At 37.5% G+C, this 20311-nt stretch overlaps 1 protein-coding gene across 2 annotated transcripts in view; it reads left to right on the forward strand.

Annotated features, from left to right (window-relative positions):
* Positions 1-20311, forward strand: part of tbck (TBC1 domain containing kinase) — a 57317-nt gene that overhangs the window by 27310 nt on the left and 9696 nt on the right. For both annotated transcript variants that reach the window (XM_079615280.1, XM_079615281.1), the window contains one exon: positions 12968-13143. In XM_079615280.1, the coding sequence (XP_079471406.1) occupies positions 12968-13143 (176 nt within the window). The remainder of the gene's footprint in view (positions 1-12967; positions 13144-20311) is intronic.

A 20311-nucleotide genomic window follows, 5' to 3' on the forward strand; every position in this document is an offset into this window, starting at 1 on the left:
CGGGAAGCATGATTTGGTGATATCTGTCAGGTGGTAGGGGTGTTTCTATGGGAGGCATTCCACATTTTAAAAACGACTAAGGAAATCAAATCAAAGGCAATCACAGAGAAATCTGTTATAGATATGGCAACGCTGTTGAACAGCAGCCCGTGAGACACGCCATTACTCCGTCCTGTCAGGAGACAAATATCCAGCTGGAAGTGAAGCACAAATCACATTTTGACAAAAAGAGCATCTGACTACAAGTGGCTAATAAGCATCTGTCACTGACAAGTCTGGAAAGCGCTTCAGAGATTTTACAGGACCGTCTTCCATCAGATACTTCTAAAAACTTGACTTCACCAGAGAGCGCAAGGGACGCTGCATGGCTCCAGGCGGGAAGACATGGGTTTGATCGGTTTCCAAAGCCAGATTAACTAGCAGGGCTGTTTTGGAGCTGTCCAGTTCTGTCAAAATCTGTTTTAAACCATGTAAACCTACTGGCCTGAATAAGTATCTGGAGTCTAACACTCAGCGGCATGTAGTTGACTTCAGAAATAAGGATATTTCCCTATGAATTATAAGGAATAAGTGGTCTGGGTGTGTGTGTTTTACTTTTATCATCCATTATTAATGGACTAAATCAGCTCTGGCATCCATCATTCAGCAGAAATCATTGCTGTTAGATATTTTCTCTTTAGAAAAAGGAGTGCTGTACACAGGGGCGGACTGGGACCAAAAAGTGGCCCACAGCAGCCCACATCATAACACATTGGCACATTAATGTGCAGAATAATATTTAAAACCACTTATAGCATAAAAATATAACACAATACATGCTATTTAAACATTTGTTTTAAGTAACACAACATATATTAGGTCATATTTGTAAAACAAAGGGAAACAAACAGAAAAACATTAAGACATACGACATTATTAATATAAATCTATCAAGAGCAAATCAGCTAGTCAGGGGGTATCACCTTGGTGCAGTGTAAGATACACTACTCAGCAGAGTAGGCTGCACCACTCCGCTGTACAACTCCTGAATCAAGATTGAAACTATTTTGCATTAACACAAATTCTCTTATAGGCTATCATGTGACATTTAAACTGATGCTTCCTTTTTTTACGCGTAACTTTTCAGCTCCACCTTTTCTTTTCTTCCACCTTTTCATCCATGGACAATTATTTGTAATTATCTGCTCAGAAAATTTCACTGTAACGGATCAATCTATCTATGTAAATGAGACGTAAAAGGGGGCGTTTTTCAAGATTCGCAATGGAGTAGACCAAACTAATTAACAGGGAGGGCAATACACCCACATGCACACAAAACACACTCCTTGTCGGCCGCGCCCGCGCGATCGACTCACTCATCCATTTGCGTAGAGATGCAATATTATGATTTCCGTCATTTAGAAAAAATATATATATTTGTGTACCGGGTGGAACCGGGAAAAGTCCCGGTTCTCCAGATGGCTAGTCCGCCCCTGGACATACAGTAGTAATATAGTATTATTTTTATATTAGTTTTATTTTTGTACTGTTGGTAATTTTATCACCTCCTCCAACTAACTCTTATTTCATTTTTTTTTAAACATGCTTTTTTATTCTAAATCTATTCTTTCTATAAATGGGTCAGTGTCAAATAAGGGTAGGCTATATAAAAAGTAAAAAAAAAAAGTTAAAAATCATTTTTTTGTTTGTAAAAATGCTTGTACACTATTACCAAAATGTAATGAAATCTATTTAATGAAATGAATTAAAATGATTTATATTTTTTACAAATGTCTTGGATTGTGTTGGATTTTGACATCATCTTGAGTTGATTTAAAATAATAATAATAATAATAATAGTGATGATAATATTAATAATAAATACTGACCTTAACAGACAATCATGATATTTTCATGATATTTTGACAGACACGTTCTGATATCGCCTGATTTTTAAATATTAGTATTATTTAAAAATAAATCCACTACTGTTCTTGAAGATATAATAATGCAGTGAAGTGTTATTACTATCTCCAGAGTGTTACACCACCTAGACACTTTTTTACTTTAAACTCCACAAAAAATATCAAAACCTTTTTTAAATTAGAAACATCATAAAATATGTGTTTTCCCATAATTTGACCGTATTACTTGCATTTTCAATGTAACTTCACAGATGGAAAAATTATGCTCATTTTTGATGCTCAAATGATGCTCGTTGATCAATGTTTTATGCTTTCTATGCTATTAAATACCTTGGTATTACTGTGATTTTAGACATGCTACCATGATGATACCAATGTTTCAGAACATATAGCATTATGTTATTACCTTTTGTTTTTGGGAATGTAATGCGGTGGTGCCATAGTATTCTGTGATGTTTCTTGGCGTAGCATGCTAATATCATGGCATATAATTATAAAACGTACTATCATACAATACCATGGCATGTTGGTTTACTATCTACTATGATACAACTTTTGCAAAGCTCAGCTAGTTGTCTAGGTAGGATTTTGTGATTCAGTCGCATAAGCTTGGAGAGAATTATTTACAAACATGTCATATTATTTCTCGCGGGGAAGTCTGTAAATGTTGCCTGGGGTTTTTTTGTGGCATATGCAAACCATTTGTATTCACAAAACAGGGAATATGTTTCAAAGCGAAACTTTTGTCAGCTATACCGACTAGTAGCATTATGCTGTGAAAATCCACACAAGCTCTCAGAGAATTAAACGCCTTTGAAAGTTTCGCGTTTGAAGCCGAGGAGGACCGGGCTTTTTTTCCGCAGGTTGAACGGAGGTCTCGTGGGATTGGCAACTCTTCTCTTTTCTGTCTGTAATTGTGGCAGCGCTGTAATTAACACCGCGTGGGGCGGGAGTTCCAGGAGAACGTGGATGAACGAGCGGACATTTATGTTTGAGAAGGTCACGGCTGTCATTTCTTCCACCACATGCTGTTGAGTTCTGCTCTTGCCCCGATTTTTCTCTGCTGTTACTGGATCTCCTTGGCAGGCGTCCATGATGGGGGCCGTTATCTGGCATCTTGAGATTGTTTCGGTTCGTTTGTCTCCAAACCGCTCGTTTTAAATGGCTATTTCCTGGTCGCAGAGGAGCGAGTGGCATTAAACATTTAAAAGTCATTGGAAGAAGGAGGCTGGTGTGTCCAATCGGGCTGCAGGGTCGATGCCACTAAAGATTTAGGGATTTCATATTTCGCTGGCAAGCCACATGAAAGTCTGAGGAGTTGTGGAAGAAAACTCCTTTTATAGGTAAAATATTTGTCCTCCGCTCACTCTCGGTTTCCTTCAGTCAAACACTTTCAGCTCAAACACACACGAGTTGATTTCACTGTATTTGTGAAGAGGTTTTTAAATGCAAATGTTTTTAACCCGAACTCTAAACCAAGGACATTTTCACAATTCTGTCTTTTAACTATTGCCAAACCTGCACACAACTGGTAATCAGAAGCACTTAAGATGTTTAATCTTTTTTTTTTCTTTCTGAGATCCAGCCAGCTTTGCACAAACAAACATATGAATCGCTGTACTTGTTCAACTCATTTTTACATTTGCTGCAGAACGTGTGTGAGCACAAAGTGCAATTCTCTCTTACCGCAGTGCTACAGTGTTGTGGACGCTTGCCAGGGCATTACTGTGTGTTTGCTAAGGTGTTCTGGGTGTTTGCTAGAGGAGCAAATGAATATTCTGAAAGTTTTATGATAAAAATATTAATATTTAAGTGAAGTGACGTGACCATACTCAGAATTTGTCCTCTGCATTTAACCCATTCAATTGGTGGGAATTGTTCTACGATCGACTTAAGCTTGCGATGATTTGGGGAAATGCAGCCCTGACCAGTTTTGTCAACTGATTCATTGACAACATCTGACTCAAAATAATAACTCATTCACAAATCGGACATTGATACTAGTATCATGAACTTAAATTTCGGTCTGTTTGACTTCAGATCTCTTTGGAAAATAGTACACAATTCAGATGGGCCATTTAAGCCCCGATCACACCTGATGCGTTTTTTGCAGTGAGAAGTGCCTTTTTTCAATTGTTTTCCTATGGGATGAGCGTTCTGTTTTACCGCCTGCTGCGCCTCGCGTTTTTGAAGTAAAAAAAATCCCAACTCTGAGCGGAAAAAGCGCCCGACGTCATCGCGTTTTTTTCCACTGTCCAATCGAATGAATGGAGAGACGGGCCTTCCGTTGTAATGATGAAAGCTACAGTTGCTTTGAACGCCCAGAGAGTGTGATGATGGAGGATAAACTTGCTCTCGCGGGTTACCAGGAGATGACGACTTCATGGACCGTAACCACCACAATGTTAACAGAAAGTAAATAAAGTTAATAAAAAGCTGATTTGACGTTTACTTGATTGACAGCACAGCTGTTTCGGTGGTTGCCTAGCAACATAAAAAATACCGCAGCGCACTGCTCGTTCTGTGTGATTGGCCAGTGCTGTGCGCCTCGCGTTTTCGAACCTGAAAAACCCGTCGGGTGTGATCCGGGCCTTAGTAAGCTTCAGTGATCGACCAATAGTCACAACAATATTTAAAAAAATGTCCCTAATCGGATGTTGGTTTTGTTAAATCGGATTCACTGATAAATAGTGCCATCTTGTGGGCATTTTGAGAATTGTGTGCAAGACCACCATTAAAGCTGAAGTCGGCAAGATATTTTTGATCATATTAACTGAAACCGACACTATGCTCCGACAGAACAACATAAATCAGCTGGTTTTAGAAAAAAAACCCAGCTTCTACCTCCATCTAGAGCCTGTTATTTGCAAAATAACTGAAGTTTGCAAAAATCCACCGCTCCCGGTTCTTCTGGTCCAATCAGCGCAGGGTTGTGTGAGATCTGACTGTCAATCATAGTTCGTGCACACACCACAGATCCCCCCTCCCCCCCGCGCATGTTACAATATCTCATGTACACACCTGAAGTTTGCAGGTGTGTTGGATTGTACGAAGCGTGATGGCGGAGAGAAAAAGTGCGCACACACACTGACGACCTTGCGAACTCGATGGGAGGGTGCTGGTGGTAGTGGGGGAGGGGCATGAGAGTTTGCCAGATTGTCGACTGCAGCTTTAAAGTACCGAGTCTGAAGGGAGATGAGTCAACAACAGTGTAAAATAACCCACTCTCCCTTCAGAGTGTCTCCAAACCAACTTCAAAATACATAAATGCGCCACGGCATTAAACTACCGGTACCTCATGTCTCAAAGCACATACCATTACAATAACAATGAACATAAACAAGTTAAAGAGCTCTGACCTGTACCACCTGACTGCTGCAGATTCATTTCAGCGTTGATAGTGTTGCCATTGAAAATTTGAGTCACGAACCGCTCTGATTATAAAGTCACGGGTTTCTCTTCCAAAGTACAGTAGTTATGGGTGAACGCAGTATACGCTCGTTGTTTTGGTTCAGGAGGAACTGTAAAAGCTGGCTTTAAACTTGCCTTTTCAACAAGTAGATTAAACAAACTCAGAGTCCCGTAATCTGTCAAGTCATGTCCCAATAAAGACGTAATTTTACATTAATTAAATAAAACAGCCATGAATGAGTGCATGTTGCATATTCCATTCTCTTCACTCTTTAGTCTCGGCTTTTAAAGAACACAAATCTTTCAAATTGAAGTTTAAAGCAAATGCTTATATTCACGCAAAGTTGATAGAATCGCCTGTCATTTATTTACGTTCTCCATTTGAAAACATTAGACTTTGTACATTTATTTTGCCTATTGTTAATATTACAGCTGTTATAAATAAAAAAAAATATACAAAATTACAGTATAGAAAAAAGTATATTTTCAGTATTATGTTCAGTTCTGTACTGTTTCTCAGCTTGATTTATAGTTGTATTATAATAATATAAAATATATATATATATATATATATATATATATATTGGTTCTGTATATCGGTTATCGGGCACATAAACATGCTAAACCAGTATTGGTATTGCTTATAAAAAGTTAATATTTGTCAATCTCTACTTTTCTTCCCTATTGTGACGTCTGAGTAAAACAACTTGTCGAACAAAAAAATTATTTAGGACGGGACTTGATTTTGTCCGTCAGGAATTGACTGGATGATTGTGCTTTGCTATTGGTGGATCTTCGTGAGTGACAGGTTGCTCCGCCCTCACGCCAGTAAACACATTATCAGAGAAGAGATGAGCTGCAAGAGGGAGGGGACGTTATCATTTATGAAAACAATGAAAAATCATTTATAACAAATACAGCAATTTACCATAGAAACAAGAACCTCTTCCCTAGAACCTCATTTTACACTGTACACTTTAAAGTGCATTATTATTGCCCATGCCCTACTCCCATTCCCACAGCATCCAAAGACATTTTTCTATTGAGACTTTAAGCACCATCATCACATTCCTCTGTCCTAGCGTGTTTGTTTGACCCGCTTGTTGCTACATGACTGTGTTTACTTTACACACTGTTAGCGCTAAATATAGAGTTGGTGAATCTGTGGCTTGTAATTCCTGCCTCTCGTACACAAACGTCTCAACTTGTTAATAACACGTTTTAACATTTTTTCATTTTTATTCTCTCACGCAGGTTACTAATTAAACCGCGGAGACTGGGTTTGTATACATGACTGCGTGTTTTGTTTTTGGCCACAACTGCAGACATCCTTTTGGGTTTTAAATCACAAAAGCGCGCTATATTTCGTTGGAGAAAGGTTGTGGAGGTGAATTTTTCTCCTCAGTCTTTTTTATTGCCTCATAAAGAGGTCTGTTAACCGTTATCACCTTTATCAAGGCCATTTTTTCTTTCCCTTCTTATGCGTTTCGGAAACTGTGAGCTGGAAAATGATGGTAGTGATGAAATGTATTCACGAGCTGATAGGTGTTAAATGGCCCAGACTAACATTAATCCGTTCTGTCAATAGAAGCCGTGAAGCTCCGGTGGAGTTTAGTGGAAGTGCCCGACAGATACACATTTTTAAAGGGCCGTACTGATATTGATGCCAATTAAGGAGGGTGGTACTGTTCATGATATGATATTGATACTATTTAATGATAGCAAATGAGACATTGCTGAAATGAATACATTTATTTCATAATATTTACATTTAGTAATTTAATAATATTACATAATATCATGCAAAAAAATCTAATTAGTGTATCTTGGAACAAACATTTTAGATATTTTTTTCCCCACTAGATTTCTAAAGTTTTGGGTCAGTAAGATATAATTTTAAAGAGATTAATACTGTGTTTCGGCAGGGATGCATTAAAATGAGCATACATGACAGTAAAGACATTTATAATTTTACATTCTGTTCTTTTAAACATTCAGGTCATCAAAGAGTCTGCCAAATATGCCAAATTATATTAGAATGAATGATCATGTGACACTGAAGACACTGAAGTAATATTTCAAAATATTACTGTTTTTACTGTATTTTTATGAAATAATTGCAGCCTTGGTGAGCATAGGAGACTTATCGGCCGATATATGTTCATTTTTGAGATTATCGTTATCGGCCTGATAAGAAAATTGGGCCGATATATTAAAGGGGTGGTTGATTATGATTTCACTTTTCTAGCTTTAGTTAGTGTGTAATGTTGCTGTTTGAGCATACACAACATCTGCAAAGTTACAACACTGAAAGTTCAAAGCAAAGGGAGATATTTGCTTTTAAAGAAATCACTTTACAACAAACGGCTGGTAGGGACTACACGACATTCCTCCCGGGTTTGTGACATCACCAACCCTAAAATTTACATAAACCCCGCCCCTGGAGCACAATTTATAGATTATCAAGACAGAATATGCTAATCTATGACTAGAAGATAACTACACGTAAGCAACATACATTCATCAACTAACCGTTCAGAAATGTCCTGTTGCTTCTACATGTTGTCACTTCTTCCTGAGTCTCTCCATCATTGTCTGAATCCAGTTTGAACATTAAAGAAATTTTCAGTGCATGTGTGTGTGAGGTAAAAGGACACGATCTGTTGAAGCTCCGCCCCCTGTGCCGGGAGGAGCAGCTCATTTCCATTTAAAGGAACAGACACAAAACGAGGCGTTTTTGCTCAACCTCTAAAAGTGACGATTTTAACATGCTATATAAAAATATCTGTGGGGTATTTTGAGCTAAAACTTCACATACACACTCTGGGGACATCAGAGACTTATTTTAAATCTTGTGAAAAGGGCATTATACCACCCCTTTAAAGTCGATAATGGATTATTCCCTTCAGCCGAGACACTTCAGATGCGCACTGTTCACCATGATGCTTTTGAATTGCTTGAAATATTATGGAATCATTAAAAAAAAGGAAAATACAGTTAAGCACATGCACAGCACAAGTCTGTCATATAGGTTACATCAAATTATAATGAGAACATTATAATTGTGTGCTTGGGAGATGGCTTTTAATGGTGAGACTTTTGTTTTTGTAATCAGGCTCTCAAAAATTGTATAATTATTCGGCTAATATATTGGTTATCGGCTTTCAAATATAAAGAATTATCGTATCGGCCAAAAATGTTTTATATCGGTGCATCCCTATCAAAAATCATACTTACTCCAAACTTTTGAACAGTAGTTTATTTTATATTTTTATTTTGTTATTTTTTAAGTCAATTTCCTGTTAATCGACCAGTGCCGATACAATTCATAATATAAACTCTACTAGTTCAAAGTGAAAGGGATCCACTTCAGTTATTCACTCGGTACCCACATTTTTTTCGTGATAACCGTTTGTTTACACCAAAATATTGTAGTTACTACCGTTGTTATCATTACACGCATAATAATAATGTCTGTTCCACATCCTGTAGAGGCTGATTTCTCTCCTTCAGTCAGAGTGGATGAAGTCAGGAGAATTTAGTAGTGTGTCATTTAGTTCTTATCCCCCTTTACTACTGAATCCGGATGACTCCTTCAGGCGTGTCTGTTTCATGCCGTGTGAAAGTCAATATCAGTGTCTGAATAACGTCTGCAGCTAATACTGTGACGAAATCTGTGTTTATTAAGATGAAATGTGGAATGCATAGCCAGACCTGTCTTTCAAATGCACGGTATTTGTCTTGACTACAGTGGGAATTCTGTGCTGGAAGGCGGTGGTGTTTCATGCAACATTAATGCATTGTGACTGAACGTCTTTACTCATTCCTTTTGTGCCGCTGTGTCGGGTTGGGATTCGAGAACCAGTTCTTATGGAGTCTGGAGTGTATGTGGGACGTCAAGGACCCCCAGTGCATGCACGGTTCTCAGCGATCGGGAGGATTGTATGTAAGAGTTACGGCAGAGGTGACAAGGCGCCATATTTATGATGTGCACATGTCTCGAACCTCCAGATCCATATGTCATTCCTCATCTCTGCGTCTAGATTTGGGTCAGTGGAAGGAGGCACAGGGAGGTGATGGTTGGAGGAAAGGCGGATCATCTGTCAAGTCTCTAATGCACTGACTGACTGGTGCCTCATCTCTCATGCTGTTTGCATTCATCCTCCTCTCTCTCTCTGTTCCAAAGCCCTCGCTTGCCATCTTAACTGGAATGAGCCTTATCTTAGGTGACTGATTTGAAACACATCACATGGCCAGAAACTCATACAAATAGCAATTCTCACACAAAGCATACAAGACACTCGACTTCATGCTACTGCATGCTACTCAATTTCAGTAGTCAACTTCCAGACTTGAAAATCTATCTATCTATCTGTCTTTTTTTTTTTTTTTTTTTTTTACCTGAGAATGTGTATAAAAATGTTTTAAGACAAACACGAGTGCTGAGATGCGATGTAGACATGTGCCGATTTTCGGTAATTCGATAAATCACGATAATGAATATACACGATATTGTTATCGTGGGCACTTCAAAATACCGTAAAAAATAATAGATCCGAATTTTTTTTTTTAGAACGTGCTTTATAGCTTATTTTCCATCAACCGCTTGAACAAACACTGCGTATATGCTGCGCAGAACACGTGAGCGCACCCGGATGTAAACAGTGTTCACGTCACATGTAGAATCACACTGCACGCAGTGCGCGCCACGGCCACTGACGCCGCATTCAAATTCTCACATGAAGAAGAATAATGGCGGAAGGCGGAACGCTGCCGACAATTTATCCCCCTTCAAAAAGGGTAAAGTCAGATGTTTGGAAATATTTTGGGTTCCAAAAAAATGCAGAGGGATTGCTGATCGAAGAAGTTTCCCTTTGTGTAAGACATGTGGACGGAAAGTGGCTGCAAAACAAGGGAACACGTCTAACATGTTCGCTCATATTCGCTCATGTTCGCTCATAACCATCCACTGCAATTCAGGGAGATAAAGGATATAATTGTTCAGTTTACTTTTATATTTTATATTGTTTTATTTATATTTATTTGTATTTAAATGTTTGAGTTACTTTTAGTTCATTAAAAAGTTAAAGTTACTAAAAGGACAAAACTGAAGTTTGTTTCTTTTTTTAACCTGTTTCTCTTGTAAAATTACAATATCGTGATAATACCGTATACCGTGATAAATGCTCTCTCAATTAATCGCAGCATGAAAAAGTGATACCGGCACATGCCTAATGCGATGGTATGTGTAACATTTATAAAAGATTTCTATTCCAAATAAATGCTGTTGTTTTGAATGTTCTATTCATCAAAGAATCCTCTCCACAAAAAATATGAAGCAGCTCAACCGTTTTCAACATTTGATAATAACAATATGTGTTTCTTGAGCATCAAATCATCATATTAGAATGATTTCTGAAGGATCATGTGACACTGAAGACTGGAGTAATGATGCTGAATATTCAGCTTTGCATCACAGGAATAAATTACATTTTAAAATATATTAATTAGAAAACAGCTATTTTAAATCGTAATAATATTTCGCAATATTGAAGCTTTTAGTGGATGTTTTATTAAATGAATAAAGCCTTTGTTAGGATAAGCTAATTTTTATCAAAAGCATTACAAAATCTATATGCTCTATAGGTTTAGAATAGAAAATAAAATCTTGGTATCATGGTCTTTTCTTGTTTCAACGTGAAGTTTGTGAAGTTGTGACTCGTTAGAGCTTGTTAGTTTTATTCATGGTTTAATTAAGCGGCCCCCCCCCCTTTTTTTATTTTATAGACATGAAAATGCACATTCTGAACTTAAATGGTTGTAATTCAAGAATTCTTTGGAATATAGATGTAAGATTGGTCTTGTTTTAAAGAAGACATTTTGCAGATTTTTGTAGAAGTGAAATAAATTAAGAAAGTTGAACAGAAAACAAGTTATAGAAGTTTGAGTTTATGAAAATGTACGATGTTAAAAATGTAATTATTCATATTTGATATAAAATATATATTTTCAAAACCTGGTGGACTCTAAAAATGCAACAAAATCAAAGCCAAAAGTTGTGTTTCAAATTTTAGGGTGATATCTCAAAAAATAAGCTTTCAGTGAGATTTAGTTTGGGCGCAGTACCAAACTTTTTCACTAGTTTACATTACTGCCCATATAAGGGCGCCTCCATTTCCATATGTTGTGTGATTGATCTGAACCATTATTTTTACAATTTTCATACAATTTATGAAGTAGACATCCTATTCAGAAGTAGTATTGGAAGTTTGGCAGATTTTGAAATGAATTCAACCTCTAAGAAACACAAAAAGAAAACGTGTGTGCATTATAGCTCGCTGCCACATCACAAATGGTCAAATATATATATTTTTTCTTTATATTTAAAACATGTTCAGACCTTTTTTTAAAAAAAAGAATTTAATGGATGCTATCATTTGAACTCTTGGCATGAAAAAAACTGAATGGTTTTCTACCATTCTTTCATGATTTTTCATGTTCATCACTATTTCAAAATAAAGGTTCTTGAAAATATTCCTGTTGCAAATTGATAAATTACGGCTCCTCTGTAATTTATTTGGAAAATCAGTCACCAAATATATAAACTAGAGATTGTAAGCTTTCAAATGATATATAGTTTGTCAAGATTAGTTTAGGTTTAGTATAGGATATTACTGTTTTAAATATGTAATGGTCTGTGCCAATATTAGGCGTTGATTTTAAGAAATAAATGTACTTTAAAAAATAACTATGAAGACAATTATTGGGAAAAATACCTTTTTATAATCTCCAAATTCTGTATTTATTTCACTGTGTTCGTCGCAGCGTATTGCATTATGCGATTTTCTGTCCTCTCTGCAACTGATATGCGATGCCCCCTACCTTTTAGCGCTTTCACGTCTGTTGCATTACAATGATGCCTTAAAATGCTGGCAGCACACTTCTAGCACAGCTCCTCTTTCTCTCTCGCTCAGTCTGTCTTGCCTATACTACTGTAGAGGACTGTAATCTTAGCCCCTCGGAGTAAGTCCAGTGTTTATAATCCAGTATTCAGATCATATCCTCTTAAATAAAATGAAGCTGTCACACTCGGCTTAATTTGAATAGTAGACCAAGCATGCTAAACCATTTCTTTTGGGATACTTCTTTCGCTAACAGGATAGAAAGTGAGTTAGATAGCGAGAAAAGGATTGCTGATTTGTTTATATCCATGTGAATCCCTTTTACTCTAATCTCCGGTTTAAGGCTCATGGCTCAAGAGAGTTCGCTTTGCATTTGAAGGAAGCAGTTGAATCTCCCCTTCATCTGGTACTGTGAGAGTGTGAATGAAGTGTTGATGTCTTCACTAAATTTGTTTGTGACTGAATGAAGCATTGGCAAGAAGTCAAAGTCTCTGGATCAGTTGTAGAGAAACCCCAAGGTCATCCAAGTTTAATTAGGTGGAAGTTAGACAGTCTGTGATTCTCCTGTGGCTTTGCCAAATGAGCATAAAGTTGCTGTTCTTCCTAACGCTCTTAAGATATTTAAATCGCCCAGAACTAGAAGTATTCATCAGCTTAGGAGTTGCTTGAAATCTTATTTTATTTAGGATCGCCATCCTAAAGTACGATTGTTGTGAAGCAACACTTCTCTCTTTCCCGTTTTGCATTCAGAGATCGACATTGAACGCTGTGTCCGGGAATCCATCAACCTTTTCTGCTGGTCTCCTAAAAGTGCCACTTACCGTCAGCATGCCCAGCCAAACAAAACTGCCAGTGACAACAACAGCTTCGGGAAAACACCTTCCTTTTACTCTTCGGAATATGAGGACCTGACCAAAACAGACCTGGTAAGTGTCCTGAATTAACCTTTGACCTCAGTTCCTCAGCTCATAAGAAGGTTTGATATATATATATATATAACAGTCAGATGTTGAATTTATTATTTACTGTAACCTAGAGCTGCACGATTAAAGGGGTGGTTGATTATGATTTCACTTTTCTAACTTTAGTTAGTGTGTAATGTTGCCGTTTGAGCATAAACAACATCTGCAAAGTTACAACGCTCAAAGTTCAAAGAAATTAACTGAAATAAAGAAATCGTTTTTTAAAGCTACACTGTGTAATTTTTTAAGTTGATTCTTAGCAAAAACCACTTTGTTCTTTCAAAATTATATGTGCTCATTAATGTAGAATTACTTCTACCAACTAATCAAGTATTCTCCTAAGCGTAGAATCTGCCAATTATAATGCATACGGGTGAGCTGCTCGAATGGCGGAAGCCATGTTGCGCCTCCATCTTGAAAATACATTAGCCAAAGAGGGACATACCTGGAAATTCAAGCTTCCCCTTTCGCGTTTTTACATTCAGTGGCGCTGTGACGAATGCGAGGGGGAGATGACTCGCGACTGCCGGCAGATTTGAAATAATACGGCCACGGTAGGAGTTAAAACGCCCTGCCAATGGGAGGGTCTAGAAAGTAATATTCAGTTGGTAGTCATGTACAATTTCACCGCTAGATGTCTGACACCGGTTTAAACATAAAAGGCTAAAAGTTTTTTTAATTTTCAATGCATGTCTGTGTGAGGTAACAGCACACAAGCTGTTGTAGCTCCGCCCCCTGTGCGGGAGCAGCAGCTCATTTGCATTTAAAGGGACAGACACAAAAACCATGCGTTTTTGCTCACCCTCAAAAAGTGCCGATTTTAACATGCTATATAAAAATATCTGTGGGGTGTTTTGAGCTAAAACTTCACATACACACTCTGGGGACATCAGAGACTTATTTTAAATCTTGTGTAAAGGGCATTTTACCACCCCTTTAATCATTAAAGATCGCGTTCTCGATTCAAACACCCATGCAATCTCATTCCTAATGACAACGATTCGCCTGTCTATTATAATTTTGACAAAATCTCACCGGAACATTTAAATCTGCGACGGCTCTGCCACTGAGCCACAGGGAGTAGTTGTCATGTACTATATAGGTGTGAAACAGCTTCAAGAACAGTCTTTTCAACCACACAGTATCAATATTTCTGTTACAAATATTCATATTATCATAGAAGAACTGGGATAAAAGTGTATAGTTCAGATATAAACGCTGATAATTACAGAAGCGCTAAAAATAGAGTGAATCAACTTTTGTAAGTAACATGGCGCTTCAAATAATGATGTTTTCGATTACCGTACATTACGTCACCTGGTACTGTTAAAAAAACATGTATTTGGCATTGAATTATTCGTTCAAAAATGCTGATTCATCCAGTAATGAAACAATCAAGTACTTATTCTTGTACATATACTTAGCTCTATTGTAACCCAACTGTTTTTCCTTCATTTTGGTGAATAAAGGTGGTTTATAGTGGTGAAAGGTCAACAACTAACTTAGAAACTCTCTTTCTCTCTTGTATTACTGTCACAAGAGTAGTTGCTATTGAAGATACAAAGGTAAAACTCATACAACAGAGTGACCTTTATTACAGTAATCACCTTCGACATCTTGCCGAGTTCCTTTTGCCCTTTTGGACTTTTAAGAGATTGCTTTGTGCCGAAAGGTAAAGTCAGAGAGTATGAAAGATGGAGCCAATTACTCACTGCTAATCAAATGATCCATGAAGGTTTGAAGTCAGAAGAGTGGTGAGTTTAGCCACTGATGATTTCAGCCGCCCACTATCTATTTCCTAATGAGATGCTTTAGCTCGCTAATAAACACTCCAGTGCCTGCCTAAAGCTGAGGTAAACTGGAAGATATCAAAGCTACTCTATGTCTATATTTTTTTTTAATTTTCAAAATGTAAGTAATAGAGATGCGTCGCGATCTTCGAAAAGTCGAACTGCGTGCAAAATTCGATCATAAAATAGCTTTTTCGAATATCGTTATGTTTTCGCGCAATTCCAATGTGTTCTACATAATTGACGCCGCGCCTACTGTCACAGATCGCGCAGCAGGGTATTTTCCTGTCTGGGACACAAGTTGTCGCTAACATGAATGAACCCCCCTACTGCGCGATCTAGGCTACCTGCGTTGTGTACATAGTGTAAACAAACAACAGAAGAAGAGCATTGTCGTGACCGTTAACTCTGCGACCAACCATGCAGCAACCAAGAAGCTCCGTGTCGGACTTGTTTAAGAAAATTAACAATGATAAAGTTGAGTGTAAATGGCGTGCCTGGCAAAGTTAGCAATCTCCTACTTCAGTGCGCCTGCGACTTCTGTGGCATCCGAGCGGGTGTTCTCCGCGGCTGGACGTTACGCTCCACTACTTCTCCCAGAACATGTTGACATGCTCCTTTTTTTTAACAAGAATATGACGTATGCCTAAGCGTTAGGCTATGAATAGTTTGATTGAAACTAATTTGTTTAAAAAGTAGGCTATTGTCGGTAACAAGGCAGGTTCGCATAAAATCATTATGACATATCCTACCGCATTTATTTTATTTTTTGATCTTACGAGCATCTGGTTTGGCGATGCACACACGGACTGTCGTGCTTATTGTTTTTTCTTCTTCCAATTAGCCTACCATAGGCCTACTATGTAAAAAAACTGACGAGAACATGTTTCTTGTTCAATTAATAGACAGTTTTTTTGATGACAAATCGCAAAAGATGAAATTGGCCTCCCTTTCTGTCATTGTGAGATTGTGCAGTTTTTTTTCTTCGTTTTTGTTCCCTGATTTTCGAACGATATTCGACTTTTGCTCCTCGATTGTCGAATAACATTTTTGGCAAAAAATCAAATTCCTAGTTTAATGAGTCAGTACATCATCAGTCCTTCTTCCTAAATGTGTTTTTGTGTTACCCTGACGGGATGGTTTTTGGAGGAAAATTGCGAACATGCGTCACTCGCTCGTGCGCGTCTCACCATATCCGTAAATAGAGAAATGTTGCTCCGGCTACTGTGATGCTTGTTTGGTGTGTGAGTGGCAGAGGTTAGTTCTCACAACGAGTTAGAAAGGTTGAGATGGAGCAGCTAAATCTCGATCCTTCGGGGAATAACCCGTTTAAAAAGAACGCAGAACAGAGCAAGTAATAAAACAAGAATCAACATTGGCTTGGCTTTTCAGAGATGGCGAGAACTGAGGGATTTGAAATGTTGTAAAAGCAGATGATGGTGTTTTTATTACTCAACTGGTGAGTAATAGGTAAGGTATTTTGTTGAACAGATAAATTGCTATATGTAGCTCTGACAGAGTTCATTGAGCATTATCTATTGTGAAGAGTCATATCTTTTTTGGTTGTTGTAGCGCTGTGCTGGAATTTATTTTCAAGGAAGTACCATGTCTATTAATGGGTAAAGATACAGTAACGTCTTCAACTAGTCAGCTTGTGATCCTTTCCATCTAAACTGGTTATATCTCTCAAGCCTAGCTAGTAGTGAATGTTTTATGAGTAGTAGGATCATCTCTTTGTTAGTTATGAGTTATGAGAATTCATCTGACAGTCACGCAGAGCCGAAACACAACCAAAACTCTGCAAAATGCATGAAAAAAGTTTTGTTTAGGGCCAAAAGTTAGATGGTGTACCTTTTAAAGAAGAAAAAAAAAAACTTTTAGAGGTTTTATTTCAGATGTGTATGCCTGTTCATAAGCAATCTGAAAAACACAAGTACCGGTTTAGAATATTTGCAAACTAATTACATAAAATATTCTGATGGCAATTTTCAGAACGATATGAGTGCGAGTAAACGATGACAGAATTTTCAGTTTCGTGTGAACTATATTTTGGACTTGACCAATGCATAATTCACCAATAAATCCCATCCTCCAGGTGTTGTCGAACAGGTAGCAAAGTTGGAGTTCAGAATTACGATTTCAGTGCAGTTATCATATCCATCATGTTAATGCAGAAATTTCAGCGACCGCTACATTTGCTCTGGCTTTCTGTTCTGCTGGAAACTCTCACATGTAGGTAACAGGCATCAGTTGACCTCAGTTGACCTCAGTTTCCTCTCATGCCACCATTAATTTGTGAAAGCGAGTCTTAATACATGCGAGACTTCAACCCTTACCCATAAATATCTCATTCTCTGCTCTCATCCAACCTTCCTGATGACCTGACCTTCTGATTTTGCTCGTTACTCTTCCTGTCGTATTATGAAAATCTCCTGGTTTGACATATACCAAAGAACAAAGGTACCACGAAGACCTTTCATATTCTTATAAGCTAGTTTAAACACATATTCGGCTACTGTTTGTTATTGAGAATCAATATGTATAGTATACAATAACAGTATTAATAATATTAATAATTAACCTTAATATGCAATACAGTGCTAGTCAGAATTATTTGCCCCCTTTGTAAATATGATCAAAGATGGCTATAAAAATAATTCTGACCGCCACTGTATATAATGTATTAATGTTATAACGTTATCATTATTATTATTAGTGGTGCTAAATTTTTTCATGATAATTGTAAATGCTATACAGCATAAAAATAGTATTAATAATATTTTAATTGAATAGTATCATTTAATCATATAACTATAATTAATACTATAAAAAATTATAAATACTATTAATAATTAACCTTAATAATATACAATACATGTAATATAAGGTTTTAATTTAAATACTATTATATAATATTATTATATATATTAGTACTATTTAGCTTCCTAAATTTCACGTTTTTCCTATGTTCCTATAATGGAAAAAAGTTAATCATTAAGTTATAATATATATATATATATATATATATATATATATATATATATATATATATATATATATATATATATATTAAACATTGGGGCTTCACATGCTTTAATTAATAATTGGTGTTTCTGCAAAACCAGGATAAGAATGATCAGTTACGGCCAGAGCAAGTTACTTAACTAATATAATAATGCCACTTCATTAGGAAGTGCTTGCTATATTTGTCTTTTACAGGATGTCGTGAAATCATTAAAATGCATTTCTTAGCACCGACGTGACCGGTTGTGTTTCGTGAGGATGTGAGATGTATTTCGAGTCACACTGAGAGCGTCTATCTAACCTCTTACCTCTTTGCTTCTGGCTCTCTGTTTGCGATTCATCAGCGGTTGGCCCAAGGCAGTGCTGAGCTTCACAAACCCTCATCTGTTGACCTAATCTCTCTATTCTCTGACTGAACACAGCCTGATGTCTGGAAATGCACTGCTTCAGCGATATCCAGCTATATCTGTATCTGTGGAAGGCTGATAAAAGCTCATGGTCTCACATGCCTACGCACTCACACATGCATTTACATTTAACCGTCTCAGCAAATGCGTTCTTACATAAGCAATTAACTCCAAGTGGCAATAACCAGCTAGAAATCACCTTAAGTGTGATTTGGACTGGTACACAAAAGGTTGTAGATTTGAACCAAGAGGGTTTGACTAGAATCTGTTCTCAGTGGAAGTTATGAAATTAAACCAAGCTGACTACAGCGACTTAACTAGTCTTTAGTGCATGTTTTGAACCAGCTTACTGTGTTATTATTTCAGACGCATTCTCCTGGGTCATATAAGGCCATTTGAGTTCCCAATCTTTATTTCATTCCTATTTGGGCCAGAATTAATGCACACTTTGCCATGCGTTTTCTCTCGGGTGGTAAATGGTGCGGTAGATTGTCTGCTGTTGATTGTCATCTCCTGGTCATTAGAGCATGGTGTGTCTACTGGACAAGCTCTCTCTCTCTCTCTCTCTCTCTCTCTCTCTCTCACACACACTCTCACACACACACACACACTCTCTCTCTCTCTCTCTCTCTCTCTCTCTCTCTCTCTCTCTCTCTCTCTCTCTCTCTCTCTCTCTCTCACACTCTCACACACACAAACACACACACACACACACTCTCTCTATCTCTCTCTCTCTCTCTTTTTTTGTCGGCCATCTGACAGGCGCCGTCACTAAAGCCTGACTCCAACAAGTCGGAACTTGCAGCCAAACCTCAGCAAGCGTGTGTGTGTGTGTGTGTGTGTGTGTGTGTGTGTGTGTGTGTGTGTGTGTGTGTGTGTGTGTGTGTGTGTGTGTGTGTGTGCAATAGAGGTGATGATACCAGAGCCTTCAGCTGATTACGAGAAACATCATGTGTGCATGGCTGAATGCGTTTTTGAGCAACACTAAGTAGTTGTAGATGGTGTCGCTCTGAAATTGCTGTCATGATGAACAGTAATAACCACAACATGCCTTTCATTGTGATGGTGACCGACTGCAATAATGTATAATCAAACGGTCATACCTGATATGGATGCATAACACTGCCTAGATTTGATTTGAAACGTGTTACGTAAAAAGGCAATACATTTCTGTGATTGAATTAGAATTTCCCAGATGATGTGCGAGATGACTCAAATTGTCTTTGCTCTTTTCTACACTTAACATTTAATTTAAACATAAATGTGTCATATTTTGTACAATTAGATTGTAATGTTGTCTGAACTGGACTGATGTGTTTATGTATGGGTAGAGATATTGTAATGCATTATAAGACCTGTCTAGATTTACAGGAAAATCCTAATGCTGTTTGAGGCTCATTTCTGAGATTTAGTCCTTAAACTTCTTCAAACAGTTCTAACAGTTGCTCATGAAAGTCTCAGCCATTAAACGCACACAGTAATGTCAGTCCATTTTGTGAAGAATCCCCCTCATTTAGTCTGACTTTACTTGCTGCTTTTAAAGGCTGTTTATGGCTTCTTGCTTGTTACATAAATAAGCTAGTTTACTCAATAACTCAATAACAAGGTTCTCAATCACATGCCACTCTAACGCAAAGAGCTGTGGGTAATCCTCTTAAAAACATTCCTTTTAAGCTGTGTACATGGCCTTTGTGTTCACCTGTTAATAATCGACTGTTGGAATGACAGGTCAAATGCCTTCTCAGTAAACCGAGGTCATTGTTACGGCCAAATATCTTGAAGTCAGTGGACCTGTATTTTATTCTCAAATGTCTTTGTAGTGCACTCTATAGTCTTTATGAGACAGTATTTACCTTATGGTTCCCGGCATCTGCTTGGGCTCGGATAAACAATGCAGATTGCATTGTTGTT

Source organism: Phoxinus phoxinus (genome assembly GCF_949152265.1).
Source record: "Phoxinus phoxinus genome assembly, chromosome: 6".
Taxonomy (NCBI): Eukaryota; Metazoa; Chordata; class Actinopteri; order Cypriniformes; family Leuciscidae; genus Phoxinus; species Phoxinus phoxinus.